The 19,907-nt window shown below is 39.6% G+C and overlaps 2 protein-coding genes across 3 annotated transcripts in view; both read right to left on the reverse strand.

Annotated features, from left to right (window-relative positions):
- Positions 1-19,907, reverse strand: part of CR2 (complement C3d receptor 2) — a 436,172-nt gene that overhangs the window by 375,684 nt on the left and 40,581 nt on the right. The window lies entirely within an intron of this gene.
- LOC145722327 (complement receptor type 1-like) overlaps positions 1-19,907 on the reverse strand; it is a 60,446-nt gene that overhangs the window by 36,017 nt on the left and 4,522 nt on the right. For both annotated transcript variants that reach the window (XM_081824908.1, XM_081824909.1), the window contains exons 2-7: positions 17,617-17,796; positions 16,901-17,000; positions 10,053-10,138; positions 3,831-4,229; positions 2,911-3,087; positions 2,716-2,818 (exon numbers count right to left, since the gene is read on the reverse strand). In XM_081824908.1, the coding sequence (XP_081681034.1) occupies positions 2,716-2,818; positions 2,911-3,087; positions 3,831-4,229; positions 10,053-10,138; positions 16,901-17,000; positions 17,617-17,796 (1,045 nt within the window). The remainder of the gene's footprint in view (positions 1-2,715; positions 2,819-2,910; positions 3,088-3,830; positions 4,230-10,052; positions 10,139-16,900; positions 17,001-17,616; positions 17,797-19,907) is intronic.

Consider the following 19,907-nt stretch of genomic DNA (forward strand, 5'->3'; position numbering starts at 1 on the left):
CACCGCCAAATTACTAGAACTCATACAGCAATTCAGCAACATGGCAGGATACAAAATCAATGCACAGAAATCAGTTGCATTTCTAGACACTAACAATGTGACTGAAGAAAGAGAAATTATGGAATCGATTCCACTTAAAATAACACCAAAAACCATGAGATACCTAGGAATAAACCTAACCAAAGAGGTAAAGGATCTATACTCTAGAAACTACAGAACACTTATGAAAGAAATTGAGGAAGACACAGAGATGGAAAAACATTCCAAGCTCATGGATTGGAAGAATAAACATTGTGAAAATGTCCATGTTGCCCAGAGCAATCTACACTTTCCTGCAATCCCTATCAAATCACCATCGACATTTTTCACAGAACTGAAACAAACAATCCTAGAATTTGTATGGAACCAGAAAAGACCCCGAATCACCAGGGGATTGTTGAAAAAGAAAACCAAAGCTGGGGGCATCACAATGCCTGATTTCAAGCTATATTACAAAGCTGTGATCATCAAGATAGCATGGTATTGGCATAAAAACAGACACATAGATCAATGGAACAGAATAGAGATCCCAGAAATGGACCCTCAACTCTATGGTCAACGAATCTTTGACAAATCAGGATGGAATATCCAATGGAAAAAAGACAGTCTCTTCAATAAATGGTGCTGGGAAAATTGGGCAGCCACATGCAGAAGAATGAAACTGGACCGTTTTCTTACACCATACACAAAGAAAAACTCAAAATGGATCAAAGACCTAAATGTGAGACAGGAATCCATCAAAATCCTAGAGGAGAACGAAAGCAGTAACCTCTTCGACATTGGCCACGGTGACTTCTTTCAAGACATATCGCTAAAGGCAAGGGAAAGAAAAGCAAAAATGAACTTTTGGGACTCCATCAAGATAAAAAGCTTTTGCACAGGGGTGCCTGGGTGGCTCAGTCGTTACGCGCCTGCCGTCAGCTCAGGTCATGATCCCAGGGTCCTGGGATCGAGCCCCACATCAGGCTCCCTGTTCCGCGGGAAGCCTGCTTCTCCCTCTCCCACTCCCCCTGCTTGTGTTCCCTCTCTCCCCGTGTCTCTCTCAAATAAATAAATAAATAAAATCTAAAAAAAAAAAAAAAAAGCTTTTGCACAGCAAAGGAAACAATCAACAAAACTAAGAGGCAACTGACAGAATGGGAGAAGATATTTGCAAATGACATTACGGATAAAGGGCTTGTACTCAAGATATATAAAGAACTTACCAAACTCAACACCCAAAAAACAAATAATCCAGTCAATAAAGGGGCAGAAGACATGAACAGACACTTCTCCAAAGAGGACATACAAATGTCTAACAGACACAAGAATAAATGTTCAACATTAGTAGCCATCAGGGAAATACAAATCAAAACCACATTGAGATACCACCTTACACCAGTCAGAATGGCAAAAATTAACAAGACAGGAAACAACAAGTATTGGCAGGATGTGGAGAAAGGGGAACCCTCTTACATTGTTGGTGGGAATGCAAACTGGTGCAGCCACTCTGGAAAACAGTATGGCGGTTCCTCAGGACGTTAAAAATAGAGCTACCCTATTACCCAAATTGCACTACTGGGTATTTACCCCAAAGATACAGATGTAGTGAAAAGAAGGGTCACATGCACCCCAATGTTCAGAGCACCAATGTCCACAATAGCCAAACTGTGGAAGGAGCCGAGATGCCCTTCAACAGACGAATGGATAAAGAAGATGTGGTCCATATATACAATGGAATATTACTCAGCCATTAGAAAGGATGAATACCTACCATTTGCATCGACATGGAGGGAACTGGAGGGGATTATGCTAGATGAAATCAGTCAAGCAGGGAAAGACAATTATCATATGGTTTCACTCATATGTGGAACATAAGGAATAGCGTGGAGGCCCACAGGGGAAGGGAGGGAAAACTGAATGGGAAGAAATCAGAGAGTGAGACAAACCATGAGAGACTCTGGAATCCGGGAACCAAACTGAGGGCTACAGAAGGGAGTGAGGTAGGGGGATAGGGTAACTGGGTGATGGATATTAAGGAGGGCAGGTGTGGTGATGAGCACTGGGTGTTATACGCAACTAATGAATCGTTGAACACTACATCAAAAACTAATAATGTATTATATGTTGGCCAATTGAACATGATAAAAAAAAAGTTCATGACATTATTAGAAACATGAGCATCAGTCTTCATGTTCCTTCAACACAGACTAATTCTAATTAGATGACATAAAATTGGATTGAAAAATACTCCTATTTACACTTTCGTTCCTATTCCAAATTCCACTATTGATTGGTTTAAATTGTTTTTTGAAACACTCGTGCATATGACTTATTTTATAAATAACTTTCTTTGACATACCAACCTTTTTTTTAACAACCACTCTGCAATATTCATCCCTTCATGCCTGCAAATTACTTTTCATTCATACATGTAATGTTTCACCTAAATATTCACGATCTGTTGTTATACTTCTGCTGTTCAACAGTGTATTTAGCGTTTTTCCTTTTCAAGCACCTGTTCATGGTTCTATCCGGTTCCTACCATACTTCCCAATCACTGTTTCAGATATTAGTCTTTTTGGTACTTCTTTTCCGTTAGGCAGCTTGCTTTTTGGATAGATCCCCACTGCCCACCGTGTCAGCATATCAGCATGGGGTACTGAGTCCCCCGTCTCTCTGCCAGGTCACACTCACCCCTCATCACAAACGAAGGACACTTTTGCCCCAAGCTGGAAATTCAGTGGAAAGAGCACACGGCCATTAGGGAGTTGGTCCAGGAAGTCCACACATGATTTCACTAGGAAAACCACCACAACAAGGAAAACAGAAGTAAGATGGCCGTGTGAGGACCAAAAAGATGGATCTGCAAATAGATGAAAGTGGGGGCACCTGCACATCTTGGGGCTGCTGGGCTCCAGTCTCCCTGGGGCGTGCAGCGCAGAGAAGCAGCCCCTCGGAGATCATAGCCGGGCTGGCAGCTGTAGAACACTTCGTGCCCGGGGAAGAAATTGGTCTCTTTGCCGGTGGTGCGCTTACCATGCAGAATTTCTGGAGGCGACTGACACACTGCGGAAAGAACAGGTGCCAAGCACCAGTCGGTTATGGGGAAGTGTCTTTTGCTACATTCTAACCCTTCCGAGGAGTTACAGACGCATCATTCAAGGGGAGTGCAGGTGTAACAAAGGAAACCAAATGATACTCCCGCCCCTCCTTTTACTGTTATGGAAGTTCAGAATATGGAAGGGAGGTAGCTAAAGGCCTCACAACTAGAAAGAGGCTGATAATTCAAACTGAGTTCTTCCTGGCGCTAGGTCAAATGTATGGCCAGGCCCCCAGGGGTGCTTTCTTTAGTGCTGGCTAGTCAACATGGAATTATTAGCCCTATTGTAAAGCATTGCCGTGAAGAGTAAATGAGATAAGTCATTTAGAGTGCTTATTGCCCAGCTGACTAAAGAGTGCACCTCAGTTTTCAGGGTATCTGAAAGATACCGAAGCTGGTATTTTGCCCTGAGGATTGCTCAGTATGAGAGTCCTAAACGTCTCCTTCCTCGACTGATTAAGCTCCTGCTTTCAAAATGAAGGCACATATACTTAAGTGCACACTTGCGTGTGTGCACGCATGTGCATGCACGCGCGCGCACACACACACACACACACATACACACACACTTTCTTAATTTCATGCTTCATCCCCCCACATTGACTGCACGGATCACCATGCATTCTACTCCCAGAACAAACACTGATCTCCTGATCCTCTTGCAACCCATGCCCTTTGTTGGTCCCTTCAAAGCCTCAGTCAGACTCACCCCTAGAGCAGCTTGGCAACTCTGGCCCCCATTTGTTTTGGGCTTGGCATTGCACACTGGAGGGTCCTTTAATGACAAAGCCGGGCTCACAGATGAACCTCACAAATTCATGTAAGGAAAATAAGGTTTTGCTCTCAGATACCCTTATTGCATTTTCAATGTCTGGAGGTGTGCATTTATTAGGTATGATGCACTGAGGGGGGTCGCTGCTCCATACGCCAACGCGATTGTCTTTGCTGGTGCAATGTATTGATGAGTTGCCCACAAGCTCAAACAGCTTTTTCCCTCTCTGTCCAAGATGGCAGCGATAGTTCACCACGGTTCCATATGGAAAAGACTCTGTGTTGGTGCTAAAGAAATTTCCATTGGCGATGGCTGGGGGTGGCCCACAAGGAATAGCTGGGAAAAGAGATGGCAACTTAAATAATAGTGAGTCAAAATAACTAGTCAGAGAAATCAAATGAGTATCACTATTTTTACATTTGTTATTGGTTTTTAATCTTTGTTAACATGCAGACACATTTTTACAAGGTTGTGATTTTGGTGGGCATAATAGCATGCCTTCTGCCTTTCCTACTTATATTATTTCCTATGAGCATATGCATTTTTTAAAACAATCCCCATTCCTTTCATCTTAGATAGCTCTTTGATCATATTATCACACCATAGTGTACACAGTTTTCTCCTACTCTTTTCCATTTGCCTTCTTAATTTCCATTTTGTTATTAGCTCAGGATAGCTTTCAAAAATTAAAAAGACCCTTGCTAAAAGGAAAATGGAAGGGGAGAGAAACAACACAGATACACTAGAGTAGGAAATAGAATTCAAACATATTTGCATATGTATAAGAAAATGATATGAAACTGTAGACTATATACATAATGTTAAACATTTTGAAAATCTAAATGATATGAATGGAAATAGAAATTACCAATATTCATTCAAGAAAATATAGAAAGCTAGAATGGATGAAGAAACTTGTCAGAATAGAAAAAATCTTTTACTTAAAATTGTATCAAGGGGCGCCTGGGTGGCTCAGTTGGTTAAGCGACTGCCTTCGGCTCAGGTCATGATCCTGGAGTCCCTGGATCGAGTCCCGCATCGGGCTCCCTGCTCGGCAGGCAGCCTGCTTCTGCCTCTGACCCTCCCCCCTCTCATGTGCTCTCTCTCTCTCATTCTCTCTGTCTCAAATAAATAAAAATTAAAAAAAAATCTTTAAAAAAAAAATTGTATCAAGTCACTTCCAGGTAATACACACTTCCAAATGAAATTTCAAATGTTTCACGAGATATAAAAGATAGAAAACTTACCAACTCATTTTTATCAAGCCGATGTTTGATATCACAACATGGTACCCACGTAGAAGTGATCATATATTAGCCCACAAAACACCCTCAATACTTTTGAAAATGTAGAAGGAGGACATAGCACACTATATTACTATAATGCTATATAACTAGAACCAAGTAACTTTATCTAAAACTCCAAAACACTTGAAATTAAAAATAAGATTTCTTGGGGCTCCTGGGTGACTCAGCCATCTAAGCATCCAACTCTGGGTTTCCACTTGGGTCATGATCTCACGGTCCTGGGACTGAACCCCACGTTGTGTGACGTGCTCAGAGGGGAGTCTGCTTGAGGATTCTCTCTCCCTCCGCCCACTCTCTCCACCCCCGCTCGCTCTCTCCTTAAAAAGTAAATCAATCAGGGGCACCTGGATGGTAGTCATTAAACGTCTGCCTTTGGCTGGGGTCGTGATCCCCGGGTCCTGGGATCCATCCCCGCGTCGGGCTCCCTGCTCCGCGGGAAGCCTGCTTCTCCCTCTCCCACTCCCCCTGCTTGTGTTCCCTCTCTCGCTGTCTCTCTGTCAAATAAATACATCAAATCTTTAAAAAAATAATAAAAAAAGAAAAAAATCAATCAATCTTTAAAACAATAAATGAAAATAAAAATTCTTAAGGAGGCTTCTCCTTCCGGTAAGGGTAATCTTAATAATTTAAATCAGACATCACTCTACCTCCATTTCCTCCCCCAAGAAAGACTATAGATGCTAGATAAATTATAAAATGTATCTGTGAGTGCATTAGAAAGCTAATAAACTAGGGATGCATTACTGGACCATGATCTGACAGGAGATAAAAATCCAGGTGAGAGTCAGGCATGTAGGCTGCTTTTCTGCTGGAAGGTGAGCTGAACCAGGAGGGCGCATCTGAGTGGCGAATAGACTTTTGATCATCTCATGGAATCAAGGAACAAAAAGTGGAGTCCAGGTCTTGCAACGTGGAAGCCATGCTAACACCTTCGGATGTGTCCTGGGACCTCAAAGCCATGGGTCCTGGGACTCAAGATTACTGCAGTTGTTCTGCAAGTATGTAGGTGGCCCGGAAAAATAACAGTGTCTGAAACTTAGTGAAAGTGGTCCCACATTGCGCGTGCCCCCACCTTTCTGAAGAAATAACAACAAGAATCCTTTCTGAAGAAGGTTCGTCATCTAAGACCTTGAATTCATTTCTGCAGAAAGGTTTCCAATAAAATTCCACACATACAGTGAAGGATCACACGGTACTCAAAAGAGATAAAATCACATGAAGAAGAGTCAGCAGAATCACTGACAATAGAAACTGAACCATTAGGGCCCCAGATATTGGAGTTTTTGCTCATGGATTTAAAATAGATTTTTTTTTTAAGATTTCATTTATTTATTTGACAGAGACACAGCGAGAGAGGAACACAAGCAGGGGGAGTGGGAGAGGGAGTTATGTTTCTCTCTTCAAGGACAAAATATACAAAAACTAAATTTTTGGTGAGAACTAGAAACAAAAACAACAGGGCAAATTTTGAAAGGAACCAAATACAAGTTCTTATCATTGTAAAGTACAGTTACTGAAATTAAGAACCTGATAGAATTAACAGCAGGTCAGACACAGTTTAATAAAAATCAATGAATTGGAAGCTAAGACAGAAGGAAATACCCAGAATAAAACACAGAGAGACAAAAGAATCAGAAATACAGCAAAAAGAGTAATAGACTTATAGGCTAGAAGGACAAGGCCTACCACATGTGTAAGTGAATTCCCACAATGAGCAGAGAGAGATATCAGAGCATGAACATTTGAAGTAATGACTGAAAATTTTCCAAAACCGATGAAAATCATCATTGAACCACAGATTCAAGAAACCATACAAACTCGAGCAATACAAATACAAAAAAAAAAAAAAACAAAAAAAAAACAACAACTTTACCCAGGCACATCATAGTATTATTGTAAAAAATCAAGAGCAATCAATTTGGGAAAAGCAGCCAGAAAAAGAGATGATAACTTTTAAAGAAGCCATACTTAGAAAAATGTTTAAAGAATCTATCGCCAGAGGACCTACAATACAAAAATGCTAAAAGATCATTTTTTTAGATTGAAGGAAAATGGTGTTATAAAGAACTGATAGAACTGCAATTATGGAGGACGTATAACGGAAATAGTTAACATGAGGATAAGTATAAATAAATACTATTTTTATAAAAACAACAATAATGTCTTTTGAAATACATATAAAACTACAAAAATTAACACAGTGAAGGAGAAACAGGATATGGTCATCTCAATAGATCCACAGTGATAAATTAGAATACACATTCATGATAAATCTTTTAGCAAGTTAAGTATAAAAGAGAATTTCCTTAATCAGATAAAGAATATCTCCCAAAAACCTTCAGTAAACAGCACGCTTTATATTGACTATCAAAAACTCATTATCAAGGGTGCCTGGGAGGCTCAGTCGGTTAAGCGTCTGCCTTCATTCAGCTCAGGTCATGATCCCAGGGTCCTGGGACTGAGCCCCACATCAGGTTCCCTGCTCAGGAGAGAGCCTACTTCTCCCTCTTCCTCTGCCACTCCCCCTGCTTGTGTTCTCTCTCAAATAAAGAAATAAAAACTCAAAAAAAACCTCATTATCATCTCTTCCACTCAACATTATACTGGAGGTTCTAGCCAATGCAGTCAAGCAAGAGAAATAAATAAAAGATACAAGAAATAAAAGGATTAAAACATAGGATAATTATTTATCAATGACATGATTATGCAGCATATCCAAAAGAATATACGGATAAACTATTGCTTTTATAAGGAAATTTTGCAAGATTGCTGGATCCAAGGTGAAAGGATTGCATATTTAAGAAACAATTAGGAAATGTTACATTCTCCAATATTACATTTCCATGTTTACATTATTTTCTATAATGTAAATTGGCAAATAGTATTGAGAGAAATTAAAGAAGATTTCAAAAATGGGGAAATATATCGTGTTCATGAATTTAAAACTCAAAAATGGAAATATGTTAATGGCCCACACATTGACCTATGGAGTCAATAGAAAGCCAGTCCAAATTTGGGTAGGACTGTTTGTGTGGAGACTGACAGGCTGATTCTAAATTTTATCTGGAAATGCAAAGGGCCAAGAATCACCAAGTAAATCTTGGAAGAAGTGCACGGTCAGAGTCTATATCACCAGATATCAACTCTTAATAAAATGCTATGGTAATGAAAACAGTGTGATAAATCACCAGTGGAACACAACGCCTTGAAATGAGACCCACAATACTGTCACCTGATTTATGAGTATTATACTATTCCACTGTGATATACAAGAAATGGTTTTTCTTAAATGGTTTTTTAAATAAATGATATTATAGCAGCAAAGTTATGATTATTCGTTAAGCAATTCCCAGACTTGAGGGCCCATGGATAGATCCAGCGCAGCTCAAATAAATAGGAGATGGGATCTTCTTGAGAAAGCGGGCTGCTACACAGCCAAAACGTATAGCGAAAGTTTCCTCCCACCTTCACCAAAGAGGCTTGAAGCCATTCACCGAAGATTAGATAGAGGAAGCGTTACAAAATTAGAAATAAAGATGAAAATACAGGAATAGGTATAGGTATATTATCTTTAAATAAAGAGATCCAGCCAGAGTACTGTTTTGTCATCTATTTTTTTCACATAAAAGTATATAATTAACATCTGTATATGTCATTAATTGCATCTCCATGACATCATGTTGTTTGTTTTTTTGTTTTTGTCTTTTTTAGCTGAATAACATTCCACTGTATGGATGCATTTCCTCTCCTCCTCCTTCCTCTCTTCTTCCTCTGCTTCTTCTCCTTGTCCTTCTTCTTCTTCCTCTCCTTCTCCTCCTCCTCCTCCCCCTCCTCCTCCTTCTTTGTCTTCCTCCTCCTCCTCATCTTCTTTTTTAAGTAGGCTCCTCACCCCATGTGGAGCCCAACATGGCGCTCAAACTCACAACCTTGAGATCAAGATCTGAGCTGAGATCAAGAGTCAGACACTTAACAGACTGAGCCACCCAGGTGCCCCTGGATGTATTTCTTCTAATTCTGCATGGCTCTATTTTTGTTTCTTAGGGAATTCTCTATAGTCATTTTTTTTTTAAAGATTTTTTTTTTTTTATTTGAGACAGAGAGAACGAGAGAGAGAGAGCACATGAGAGGGGGGAGGGTCAGAGGGAGAAGCAGGTTCCTTGCTGAGCAGGGAGCCCGATGCGGGACTTGATCCAGGGACTCCAGGATCATGCCCTGAGCCGAAGGCAGTCGCTTAACCAACTGAGCCACCCAGGCGCCCTCTCTATAGTCATTTTTAACATGACTCTTTCCTTCTGGTATTTTCCAAACCATAGTTGGAAACATTTAGGTTACTTTAAAATTTTTGCTCTTAAAAGAATGAAGCAATGAAAAGTTTCTAGTGAACTCCTAGGAAAAATCTGTGTTTATTTCCCAAGTATAAATAGCAAGAAGTGGGTCAACATATATATGCCCATTATCAGGCTTATGGTACATGGTGCCTTTCAAGAGGTTTTGTGGAACTCTAAGTATGTGAACATGTTGATTCATCAACAGCTTCACCAACCTTTGAGAGTATCACCTTAAAAAAATCTTGACTAATTTGCCAAGCAGAATGATTGTTATACTGGGGGCACAATCAACATAATTCTGAATTAATTGAAGGAAAACTAAAGTTTGAAGGCTTTTATGCATTTAAGTCCCCAGATTCAGAAAAGGCACAAGATAAGGAAAAACCTAAGGAAAGAGTTGCCAGAAACCCCGCAGGTATTGAGGGATAGAATGCACAAAAGGAATTCAATTAAGGTTTGTAGAACTTTAGGGGGAAACTTAGACTCTATTGGTAAAGGTAATAGGAAAGGATATTTCAACTCACTCTCACAAATAGGTGGATCGTTATCCCAGACAACAGTATTGTCTGAGATGATGCATGCAATCGAGGTCTTACCAATAAGTCGGTATCTAGAGGGAAAGAAGAATGAATGTTATTTTCCCTGTTCATTTTCCTACTTAAATTGCTACTTACAAGAGATTGCAGTCTTGGAGAATTCAGAAGGACAATTTCCTTTTGTCATCATACTATCTCTTTCCCAAATTGTATGTCTTTATTTGGGCTTCAATTTTTTCTTCATGGCTTCTAAGCTGAATGGGCTCTCTCCTCTTTATTACTTTAAGCTACGTTTTTGTTTAAACCTAAAGTGTTTACGATTCATCAAACTAGAACCAAAGGAAATCCAAGCAGAATGAAAAAAGTTGAACACAGATTTCATATTTAAAATGTTAAAGGCAGAAATTCTCACTTCATTCCCCATTCATAATGTCTCGTAAAACTACTGTAGAATATTAAAACCAGGATATCAACATAGGTATGATTCACCAATTTTATTCAAACTTCCTCAGTTTTGTTTGTACTAAATTGTGTGTGTAGGTAAGTGTACTTACATCTATTCAATTTTTTATACAGGCTATTTTTAAGAGCAGTTTTAGGTTCACAGTAATATTGACCAGAAGATAACAGGGATTTACCATATTACTCCCTTTCCCTACACATGCATACCTTCCCACATTATCGACAGCCCCCACCAGAGTGGTAGAGTTGGTTGCAACTGATGAACCTACACTGACACATCATTATCACCTGTAGTCCATAGTTTACATTAGGGTTCACTCTTGGTGTTGTACACTCTATGGGTTTGGACAAATATATAATGACATGTATCCACCCTTACGGTATCTATCACACGGAGTAGTTTCACTGCCCTCAACATCTTCTGAGCTCTGCCTATTCCTCTCTCCCTCCTCCCAACATCCGGCAACTACCAATCTTTTTAATCCGTATTTTCTTTTCCAGAATGCCACCTTCCTGGAATCATACAGTATTTAGCCTTTTCAGATTGGATTCTTTCACTTAGTAAAATGTTTTTATGTTTCCTCCATGTCTTTCCATGGCTTGATAGCTCATTTCTGTTTTCCAGAGTGGGTTTACTATTTTATGTTCCTATCAGCAATGAATGAGTGATCCAGTTCCTCTACATCCATGCTAGCATTTGATGTTTTCACTAGGTTGTACTTTAGCAACTCAGATATGTGTGTGGTATTGTTCTATTGTTGTTTTAATTTGCATTTTCCTAATGGCTAATGAAGCTGAATATCTTTTCATGTACTTACTTTCCATCGATATATTCTCTTCAGTGAAATGTCTGTTCATGTCCATGCCGGATTCAATACTGTGCCTCCAAATTTCTGTCCTGAAACCTTAGAATCTGACTTCTTTTGGAAATAAGGTCTTGGCAGATATAACAGAGTTAAGGTGAGGTCCTGCCAGATTAGCCTGGGTCCTAATCCAATGACTGGTGTCCTCAGAAGAAGAAGGAAATTTGGACAAGGAGACAGACAGAGGGAAGACAATGTTAACACATACAGAGGTAAAGCCATGTGAGAACAGAGGCAGAGACAGGAGCGATGTGTTTATAGCCAAGGAATGCCAAGGACAGCTGGCAACCACCAGAAGCGAGGAGAAAAGCATGAAATGGATTCTTCCTCAGAGCTCCCAGTGGAACCAACCTGCTGACACCTTGATTTCAGACTTGTTTAATTCTATTCCTAACTTGCTGTGAGTTTGTGTCATGAACTGGTTGGTATTGGATTTTGCCAACTGCATTTTCTGAGTCAATTGATAGGAGAATATACATTGTCTTCTTTAGCCTATTTATAGAGTTGATCACATTGATTGATTTTTGAATGTTGAATCCATCCTGCATACCTGGAGTAATTTCCACTGTGGTCATTGGATGCAGTTCTTTTAACGCATTGTTGGGTTTGATTTGCTAATATTTTAGAGATGCTAAAAAAATCTTCAATAAACCGTAGCAAATCAAGTCCAGCAGTATATAAAAAGGATCATATACAATGACCAACTGGGATTTATTCCAGGTATGCAATTACTATTTTTACAGAGACAAAATTCACAGTTAGTAAGTTCTTTTCTTTCAGTACTTGAACTAGGTGGGCCACTTCCTTCTGGTCTCCATATTTTCAGATAATAAATCCACCACCATTCAAATTGTGTTCCCCTATAAGCAGCATGTCCTTTCTTTCTGGTTGCCTCTAAGATTTTTTTCAAGGGAAATTGTAATTACTTACTGAAGTGATTTTATGATGGCTGCTTTAAAATCTTCGTTAGAGAGTTCCAACATCTCCTTCCTCTTGGTACTGGCATCAGTGGATTATCTTTTCTCAGTTGAGTTGTGATTTCCCTGGTTCTTGATGTGACGTGATTTTCTATTGTATCTATTGGATGTGATGTTAAGTCACTCTTGATCTTATTTAAATCTATTTTAGCGTGTAATCACCCTCTTTAGGGTAGTGTGTAGATTCTGGCCTACTTTTGTGGGCTTTGGTTCCAATGACCATTTAATTTTCCACTCTTGCAGTGCTATTCTGGTGCTTCATTCTCATGGCTCCACTTAAATTCCCAATGCATCCCTGATAATGCTGCCTGTAGACAGTGGAGGTGCTTCTTTGAACTGCCTGGTGTCACTAGTGAGGAATGGGAGATGTTGGGACTTACGATGGAGAGTAACCTCTCTGGCCTTCTCTGGCTATCTGGGGAGGGTGGAGTTCCCCCTTCATTTGTGTTGTTGCCACCAGGCATGGGAAGCATCTATCTGGGCTGCATTTTGCTGCTGGGCGTAGAACCAGGAGACATGGGTGTAGGAGGCTTTCTCCTACTGGATGGAGGATCCAGAAACTCTGAACATGGTTTCCCTTCTGCTGCTGGGTTGGTGGCTCCCTGCCATGGGTGTAGGATCAAGAGACGTTGGGCTTGCAATGTGTTCTTCTGCTGTGTGGAGGGCTGGGACACTGGGTCTTCTGGCATCCGTGGTGTGAGTGGAAGGGACCTCTTACTGCAGGCTTGAAGCCTAGGTGTCACCACCTGAGCTCTGTTGACACTGTCACTGCAGGCAGAATAGGGCCCCCTGCTGCTGGCTAGTATGGGGCAGGAAGTAAAATTGTCATTGAGACTAAAGGCCAGGTCTTCCCATTGATACAACTGCTGGTGGACTGGGACCTGCTGCTTCCCAGGGCTGTGGACATGAGAAGGGTAGACTCCCAGTCCCCACCGCTGATTTCTGCTTATGCTGTTCATGTGGGCAGATTGGGTCACTAGAGCCATCAATGTGTCTTCCCACTACATCCTCATTGCGCTTCCCTATTCCCAGTCCTATGACGAGAGAACAGGCTTCCCTCTTCCTCTGTCTCTGCTGCTTGTTGACTATTTGGGGTTACATTCCTTTCCAGCACCCAGTCTGAGAGATAAAAAGAAAATCCAGGGACCTCACTACTGTGTCATTCTTTAAGTTCTGTGGACCCCCAGTCCATCTTCTTTCCACCTTTCCAAGTCCTTTTATGCTTGCGTGTTGAATAGTTTCTAGGGTATTTAGTTACATGTAGAGAGAGACTCAGGGAAAAGTGAGTCTGCCCATCTTGTCCTGGAACTGGAAGTTCTAGTAATACCTCTCTGAACTGTGATTACAAAAGTTAATACGTATACACCGTAGTCAAAAGTGAGAGGTACAGAAACTCCCAGTAATGAAAAACAAAATTACCCAAACTCTACCTTATAGAAATTAGCATAGTTCTAGTTTAGGGCAGGCCTACTCAAAAGTTTTATGTGCATCGAAATCACCTGGGGATCACGTGAAAATGCAGTTCTGATTCAGTAGGTGTGAAGATTCTGCAGTTCTAACAAGCGCCCAGGAGATGCTGACCTTGCTGGTCTGTGAGCCATACTTTGGGTAACTGGGGCTTAGAGTCAATCTTACAGTCTTTTGTATAAAGAGATATTACATATAACAAGGACATCAGCTGCCCTTCTCCTAAATAGATTAATTTTTCTATACTTGTCTGTTCAGTTGGAAATTATATTTAAAAATTAGTATCCTACTGGGTTAAATCCATTAAGATACATATGAACTTGTCTTCTTCATTTTTTAGGTCAAGATTGAGTCATTTGACTACAATGCTAGCCCTTTAATTTTTTCCCTTAACTTCTAGCTTTCTATATTTATTACACAAATTCATAAATAAATGTGATTACAGAAATTCAATGTACTATTGAATATATTTGGAAATTCAAATTTGTTAAAATTTTCTTACATCGTGTATTGCATGGAGGGAGATAAACGTAGTGATTAACTTTAGAATTTTTAAAGGATACAAGTTACAATTTCCAGGGTAACTTCTAAACTAATAGAAATAGAGACCCTCATTTCTAAACTATTGAAGGAAATAATGGAAAAAGAATATAAAACCTAATCAACACCAAAGTGAAGGAAGTGTGAAAACATAAATATAGTATAAATAGAAAACACAAAATAAGACAGTAGACATTAATTTTAAATATTAGTAGTTACATTAAAAGCAAATGGATTAAACTCTTTAGTTCTAAGGCAGAGATTATCAAAGTGGATGAAGAAAATCTAACTGTAAGTTGTTTATCAGAGACTCACCTAACACATACTGATACAGCAAAGTAAAAAGTAAAAAGATTGTTTATAAACAGAGTGGGTAAATAATAAAAAAGCAATGCAGTTATATTAAATATATAATAGGACTCTAAGTGTACACACAAAAGACTGTTGAAAAGACTGTTCTTTCACCATTGGATTGTCCTGGCACCCTATGCTGAAAAAGAGTTGATCATAAGTGTATGGCTTTACTTCTGGATTCTCAATTCTATTCTACTGATCTATACATCTGTCCTTATGCCAGTAACACACATTCTTCATGGCTGTAGGTTTAGAGTAAGGTTTGAAAGTGAGAATTCTTCTTTTTCAAGATTGTTTTGACTGTATGGGTGCCTTGCATTGTTATAAGAATTTTAGGATCAGCTTGTTGATTTCTGCCAAAGGATGCTGGAATTTTATAGGCATTGTATTAAATCTGCACATCAATTTGGTGAGATCAATATTCTATAATTCTATAATATTCAATATTGTTGCAATGTCAACAATATTAAGTCATCCAATCTCAGAATATGGGATGTGTTTCCATTTATTTAGATCCTCTTTGATTTTGTTTTCAACAATGTTTCATAATCTTCAGTGTATAATCTTACATTTCTTTGGTTCAGTTTATTTTGAAGTTATTATATTCTTTTTGATGTTATTGTAAGGGGAATTGTTTTCTTAATTTCATTCTCAGAGTGTTCATTGTTAGTGTATAGAAATGCAATTTAATCTTGAATATTGATCTGATATCCTGAATCTTGCTGAACTATCTATTAGCTGTAATGGGTTTTCTGGGTGTGTGTGTGTGTGCGTGCATTCCTTAGGATTTTCTATACAAAACACATCATTTGCAAACAGAGATTGTTTTACTTCTTCCTTCCAATCTGGATGCCTTTTGTTTCCTTTTCATGATGAATTGTCCTGGTTTGAAACTGCAGTACAATGTTGATTAGAAATGGTGAGAAGTTTTTGATACTTTAATTTATATAAATGTGTGTGTGATGTGTATGTGTGTGAGTGTGTATATATATTGTAAAACATATTTCTTAGCTGTGGATCATAGCAAAATTAGTGTGAAAACCACTGTCCTAGAGAAACTTTTCCACATGGGCACCAGGAGACATGTGTATTTATATTGAGAATGCTTATGATAGCCAAAACAAAACATAGGAAAAGAAATGAGAAACAATCCAAATATAACAACCAAGAAAAAGTAAATTGTTGTATATCCATTCAAGGAAATGCTATCCCAAGCAACAATGAATTAACCATAGCCACATGGATAATTGTCAGAAACAAAATGTTCCATAGAAAAGCGAGTTGCCGAGAAGTGCATATAATATCATGCCATTTATATAAAGCTCAAAATATGTAAAGCTAAATCTAAACTGAGTAGGACTATGTATGGGAGAAAATGGCAAACAAATGCAAGGGAGTGAACGACACAGACTTCAGGATGGTGATTTCCAGAGAGATCCTGGAGATGGAGGAATGGGAACTGGGAAAGGCACATAGGCTTCTAAGGTACTAGCAGTGTTTCCTAAGGTGGATAGCGTATACACTGAAGTTCACTTTATTGTTATTCCTATTTTTAATGATCACTTATTTATTTTATATGTCTTTTAAGTAAGCCATAAAGAATAAAAACAAAGCAAAATTAAGGTATAAGATAAAGCAGTCTCCCTACTTCTTTCCTGAATTGGTTATATCCCTTAAGGATAAGCCAACAATATGCCCACAGCAAATTTCTGCACTGTGTGCATTTCTGGAGAGGGGCTATAGCAATCAAGATTTGCCTCTCCACCACCTTGGCTCCATCATCCTAAACAAGTCACTCTTTCCCACTTCTGAGTCTACCATCTCCAGCTCTTGTTGCCTTGGGGTAAGAATATATGCACAGATCCACTAATGTCTGCTCCATTTGCTTCTTTAGAGAGCCGGTCCTTCCTATTTTAGGTTTTAGGTGCATTAATTTGGTGCGCAATAGGTATCATTCCTCCCCACCCCCAAGTTTCTAGCACAGATACAGGTTTTTCCTATTTTTCAAATATTTGTGTAGTCATTTCAAATGTAGTTAAATACCTGAATTCAAGCCATCGCCTCTACTTAGAAGTCTCATTGAATGGACAGGTAGATTTTCTAAGACTCTTGTTTAGAGATTGGTGCTACAATTCTGGAACTGTCATCCCAAGTGATGCTGCTGCCAACTCACCCTTCATTACAGGCATAATTAACGGTTGATCCAAACCGGGTGTCTCTGTTTACGGTCATTTTGCCATTTAAGGGTTCTGCAGGAGTTCCACATGATTTACCTATAGGAGAGAAGCAGAATTTGGGGACTGGGTATAGAACACTCCGAACTTCTCTCAGTAAGTACATAAGGCCCCAGCCTGGCTGGAGCTTACTGAAAGGCATTTGAAGAAAGAAACTTACAAGACTGCCTCAGGGTCAGCCACTTACTAAGCTCACCTTTCAAAAAAGACCGCCCCTCCAAATCTATCTGATCCTGGTATTGTGTCTCCCAGATAAATGTAGACTTCACTTATTAGCAAAGTGATTCTTTTGTCATTCAACCAGTGTAAGTCAAAGATCTCAAAGTCTGGGATTCTCTTCCCACCTACACTTTTCTTCCCTTTTCTGAGTCATATGACCTAGTTTCAGTGGTGACAATGGGAAACTCCTACTGAATGGAGATTTTCCCTGCATCGTGCCTTGTGATGGTCATTTCTCATGAAATGGACTTGTAATGAAGGTGCCAGCAAGACAGAGGGGTAGGAAGATGTGACAGAAAGAATCACTCTCACATGTGCTCTACTTGAGGCAAACTTAACAAGTCATAGGTGTCTTAGTTCCAAGATCTGAACAATTGAATCAGCTCTTATGGATGTTTGATTGACACAGAGGAGTTCTCTGTCCAGAGTTACTTACGTTGACAGATGTTGTCAGCGCTTGACCAGACTGAGTTGGGTAGGCAGGTGATAAAGAATACTCTCCTGTGGTAACCAGGGCGGCACTCATACTTCAAAGATGTCCCAATGGGAAACTCATACTCGTCAGTCAGATGAGTAAGCTTGGCAAATGGAAGCTGTTCCGGGGCTTTGCACTGACCTGGAGGCCAAGACCACAGTGACATCCAAGTTAATGGAGAAACTTCTACTCTCCTTCCTCTTTTTCTCCAGTATGCTTCACAGATGTGATCAAAGAAAAAGAACACCTTAACAATGTTAAAATAATTGCTTCTCTTAGTAATGATCTTAGAAATGAGCTTTTGATTTTATTGTTAAGCTTTATTCCTTTATTTTGAGGGAGGGAACGAGGGAGAGAGCCTGCATGAGTGGGAGGAGGGGCAGAGGGAAAGAGAGAGAGAATCTCAAGCAGACTCCCCTCTGAGTGCAGAGCCCAATGCAGGGCTTGATCCCAGGGACCTGAAATCATGACCCGAGCTGAAGTCAGCCACTTAACCAACTGAGCCACCCAGGTGACCCTGTCCACAATTCTTAATAATGGGATGTGGAGCACTGCTCAATTTCTTAAACCTTAGAATTGAATTGTAAACCACCACCTCATTTCTTATTCTACAGTAATTTTCATTTGAGACTTTATCACAGTCACTCTGCTAAAAACCCAGTTTTGCAAAGATTTGTTGTCATTAAGAGGAACCTACCGAAAAAAATAAAATAAAAGGAATCTCTTGCAATCGAATGTAGCCAGGAGCTATGGGGAGCACAGTATCTGAGAGATACCAAGTATGGCTGTTCCCACCAAAAATTTAAAATAGCCCATAGGTCTCCTATGAGATCCTGGAGGCTCCCAGGGCACACCAGCCCACAGTTTGGGAAATGCAGCACTCTGCTAATCTTTGTCTTTAAAGTGGAATTGTCTATTTATGTTTATTATAATTGTTGATGTATTTAGGATTAGATCTATCATCTTACTATTTGATTTTTATTTGTTCTTCATTTCCTATGTTCTTTATTCTCTTCTATTTTGCCTTCAATTTGATTATGAATTGTATTTAGTATTTTGTTGTTTTTTCCTTTTTTAAAAAAGATTTTATTTATTTATTTAGAGAGAGAAAGCCTGAGCAGGGGGAGGGGCAGAGGGAGAAGGTGAAAGAGAATCTCAAGCAGACTCTGTGCTGAGCATGACTTGGGGCACCATCCCATAACCCTGAGATCATGACCTGTGCCTAAATCAAGAGTCAGATGCTCAAACGACTGAGCCACCCAGGAGTCCCTATTGTTATTTCCTCTTATTAGATTATTTGTTACATGTTCTTTTACAGCTCCTTTAAAGATAACATGCATCCTTACCATGTTAATGTGCAATGAACAATTATCATTCCCCAGCAATGCAAGAACCATAGAAAATGCTAACTCCGTTTACTTCCTTCCTGTCTTTTGTTCTATCATGATTCTGTCTTTAAATTCTACATATATTTTATGCTCCCGTTAGTCACATTCAATGTACACACTGTCGGCTGCTTGCTGGGCTACAGACATTTGCTACTAAGCTGGACCCTAATGGTAATAGATTCCCTCAGCAGGCTCAGCTAAGATTTTGAAAATCTGTAGAAATGTGTGGTTGCCTAAACAAGGAGCTCCCAAAGACATCCATGCACTAATCCCCGGAGCCTGTGAATGTTACCTAATATGGCACCAGGGCTCTGCAGATGTGATTAAATTAAGAATCTTGGGATGGGGTGATTATCCTGGATTATCCGGATGGGCCCTAAATGTAATCACAATGGTTCTTAAAAGAGGGACACAAAGGATCAATGACAGAAGAAGGAGATTTGAAGATGCTCCAGTGCTGGCTTTGAAGGTAGAGAAAGGCGGCCATGAGCCAAAGGATGCAGGCAGCCTCTGGAAGAGGAAAGAGCAGGGAAACCTAATCTCCCTTGGAGCCTCCAGAAGAGACACAGCCCTCCAGACCTATCTGAGAATTTGACCTCCAGAACTGTAACAGAATAAATTTCTGTTGTTGTAAGCCATTAAGTGTGTGGTAATTTGTTACCGCAGCAATAAGAAACTAGTACAAAAGGTAACTGTGTATAGTGTTAGAAACTGGATTCATAGAGACTGGGACTTGAACCTACTGTCTTCTACCTACTAACTGTGAGGTAAAAGTAAAAAACGTAAATTGGGACAATAGCCTAAATAGAAAGGAACATATGAGCCTTCACTACAGAAAGCTTGATCTGGTTTTCTTTTCCTCCT

Source organism: Leptonychotes weddellii, chromosome 6, assembly GCF_054177405.1.
Source record: "Leptonychotes weddellii isolate Sample4059 chromosome 6, ASM5417740v2, whole genome shotgun sequence".
NCBI lineage: Eukaryota > Metazoa > Chordata > Mammalia > Carnivora > Phocidae > Leptonychotes > Leptonychotes weddellii.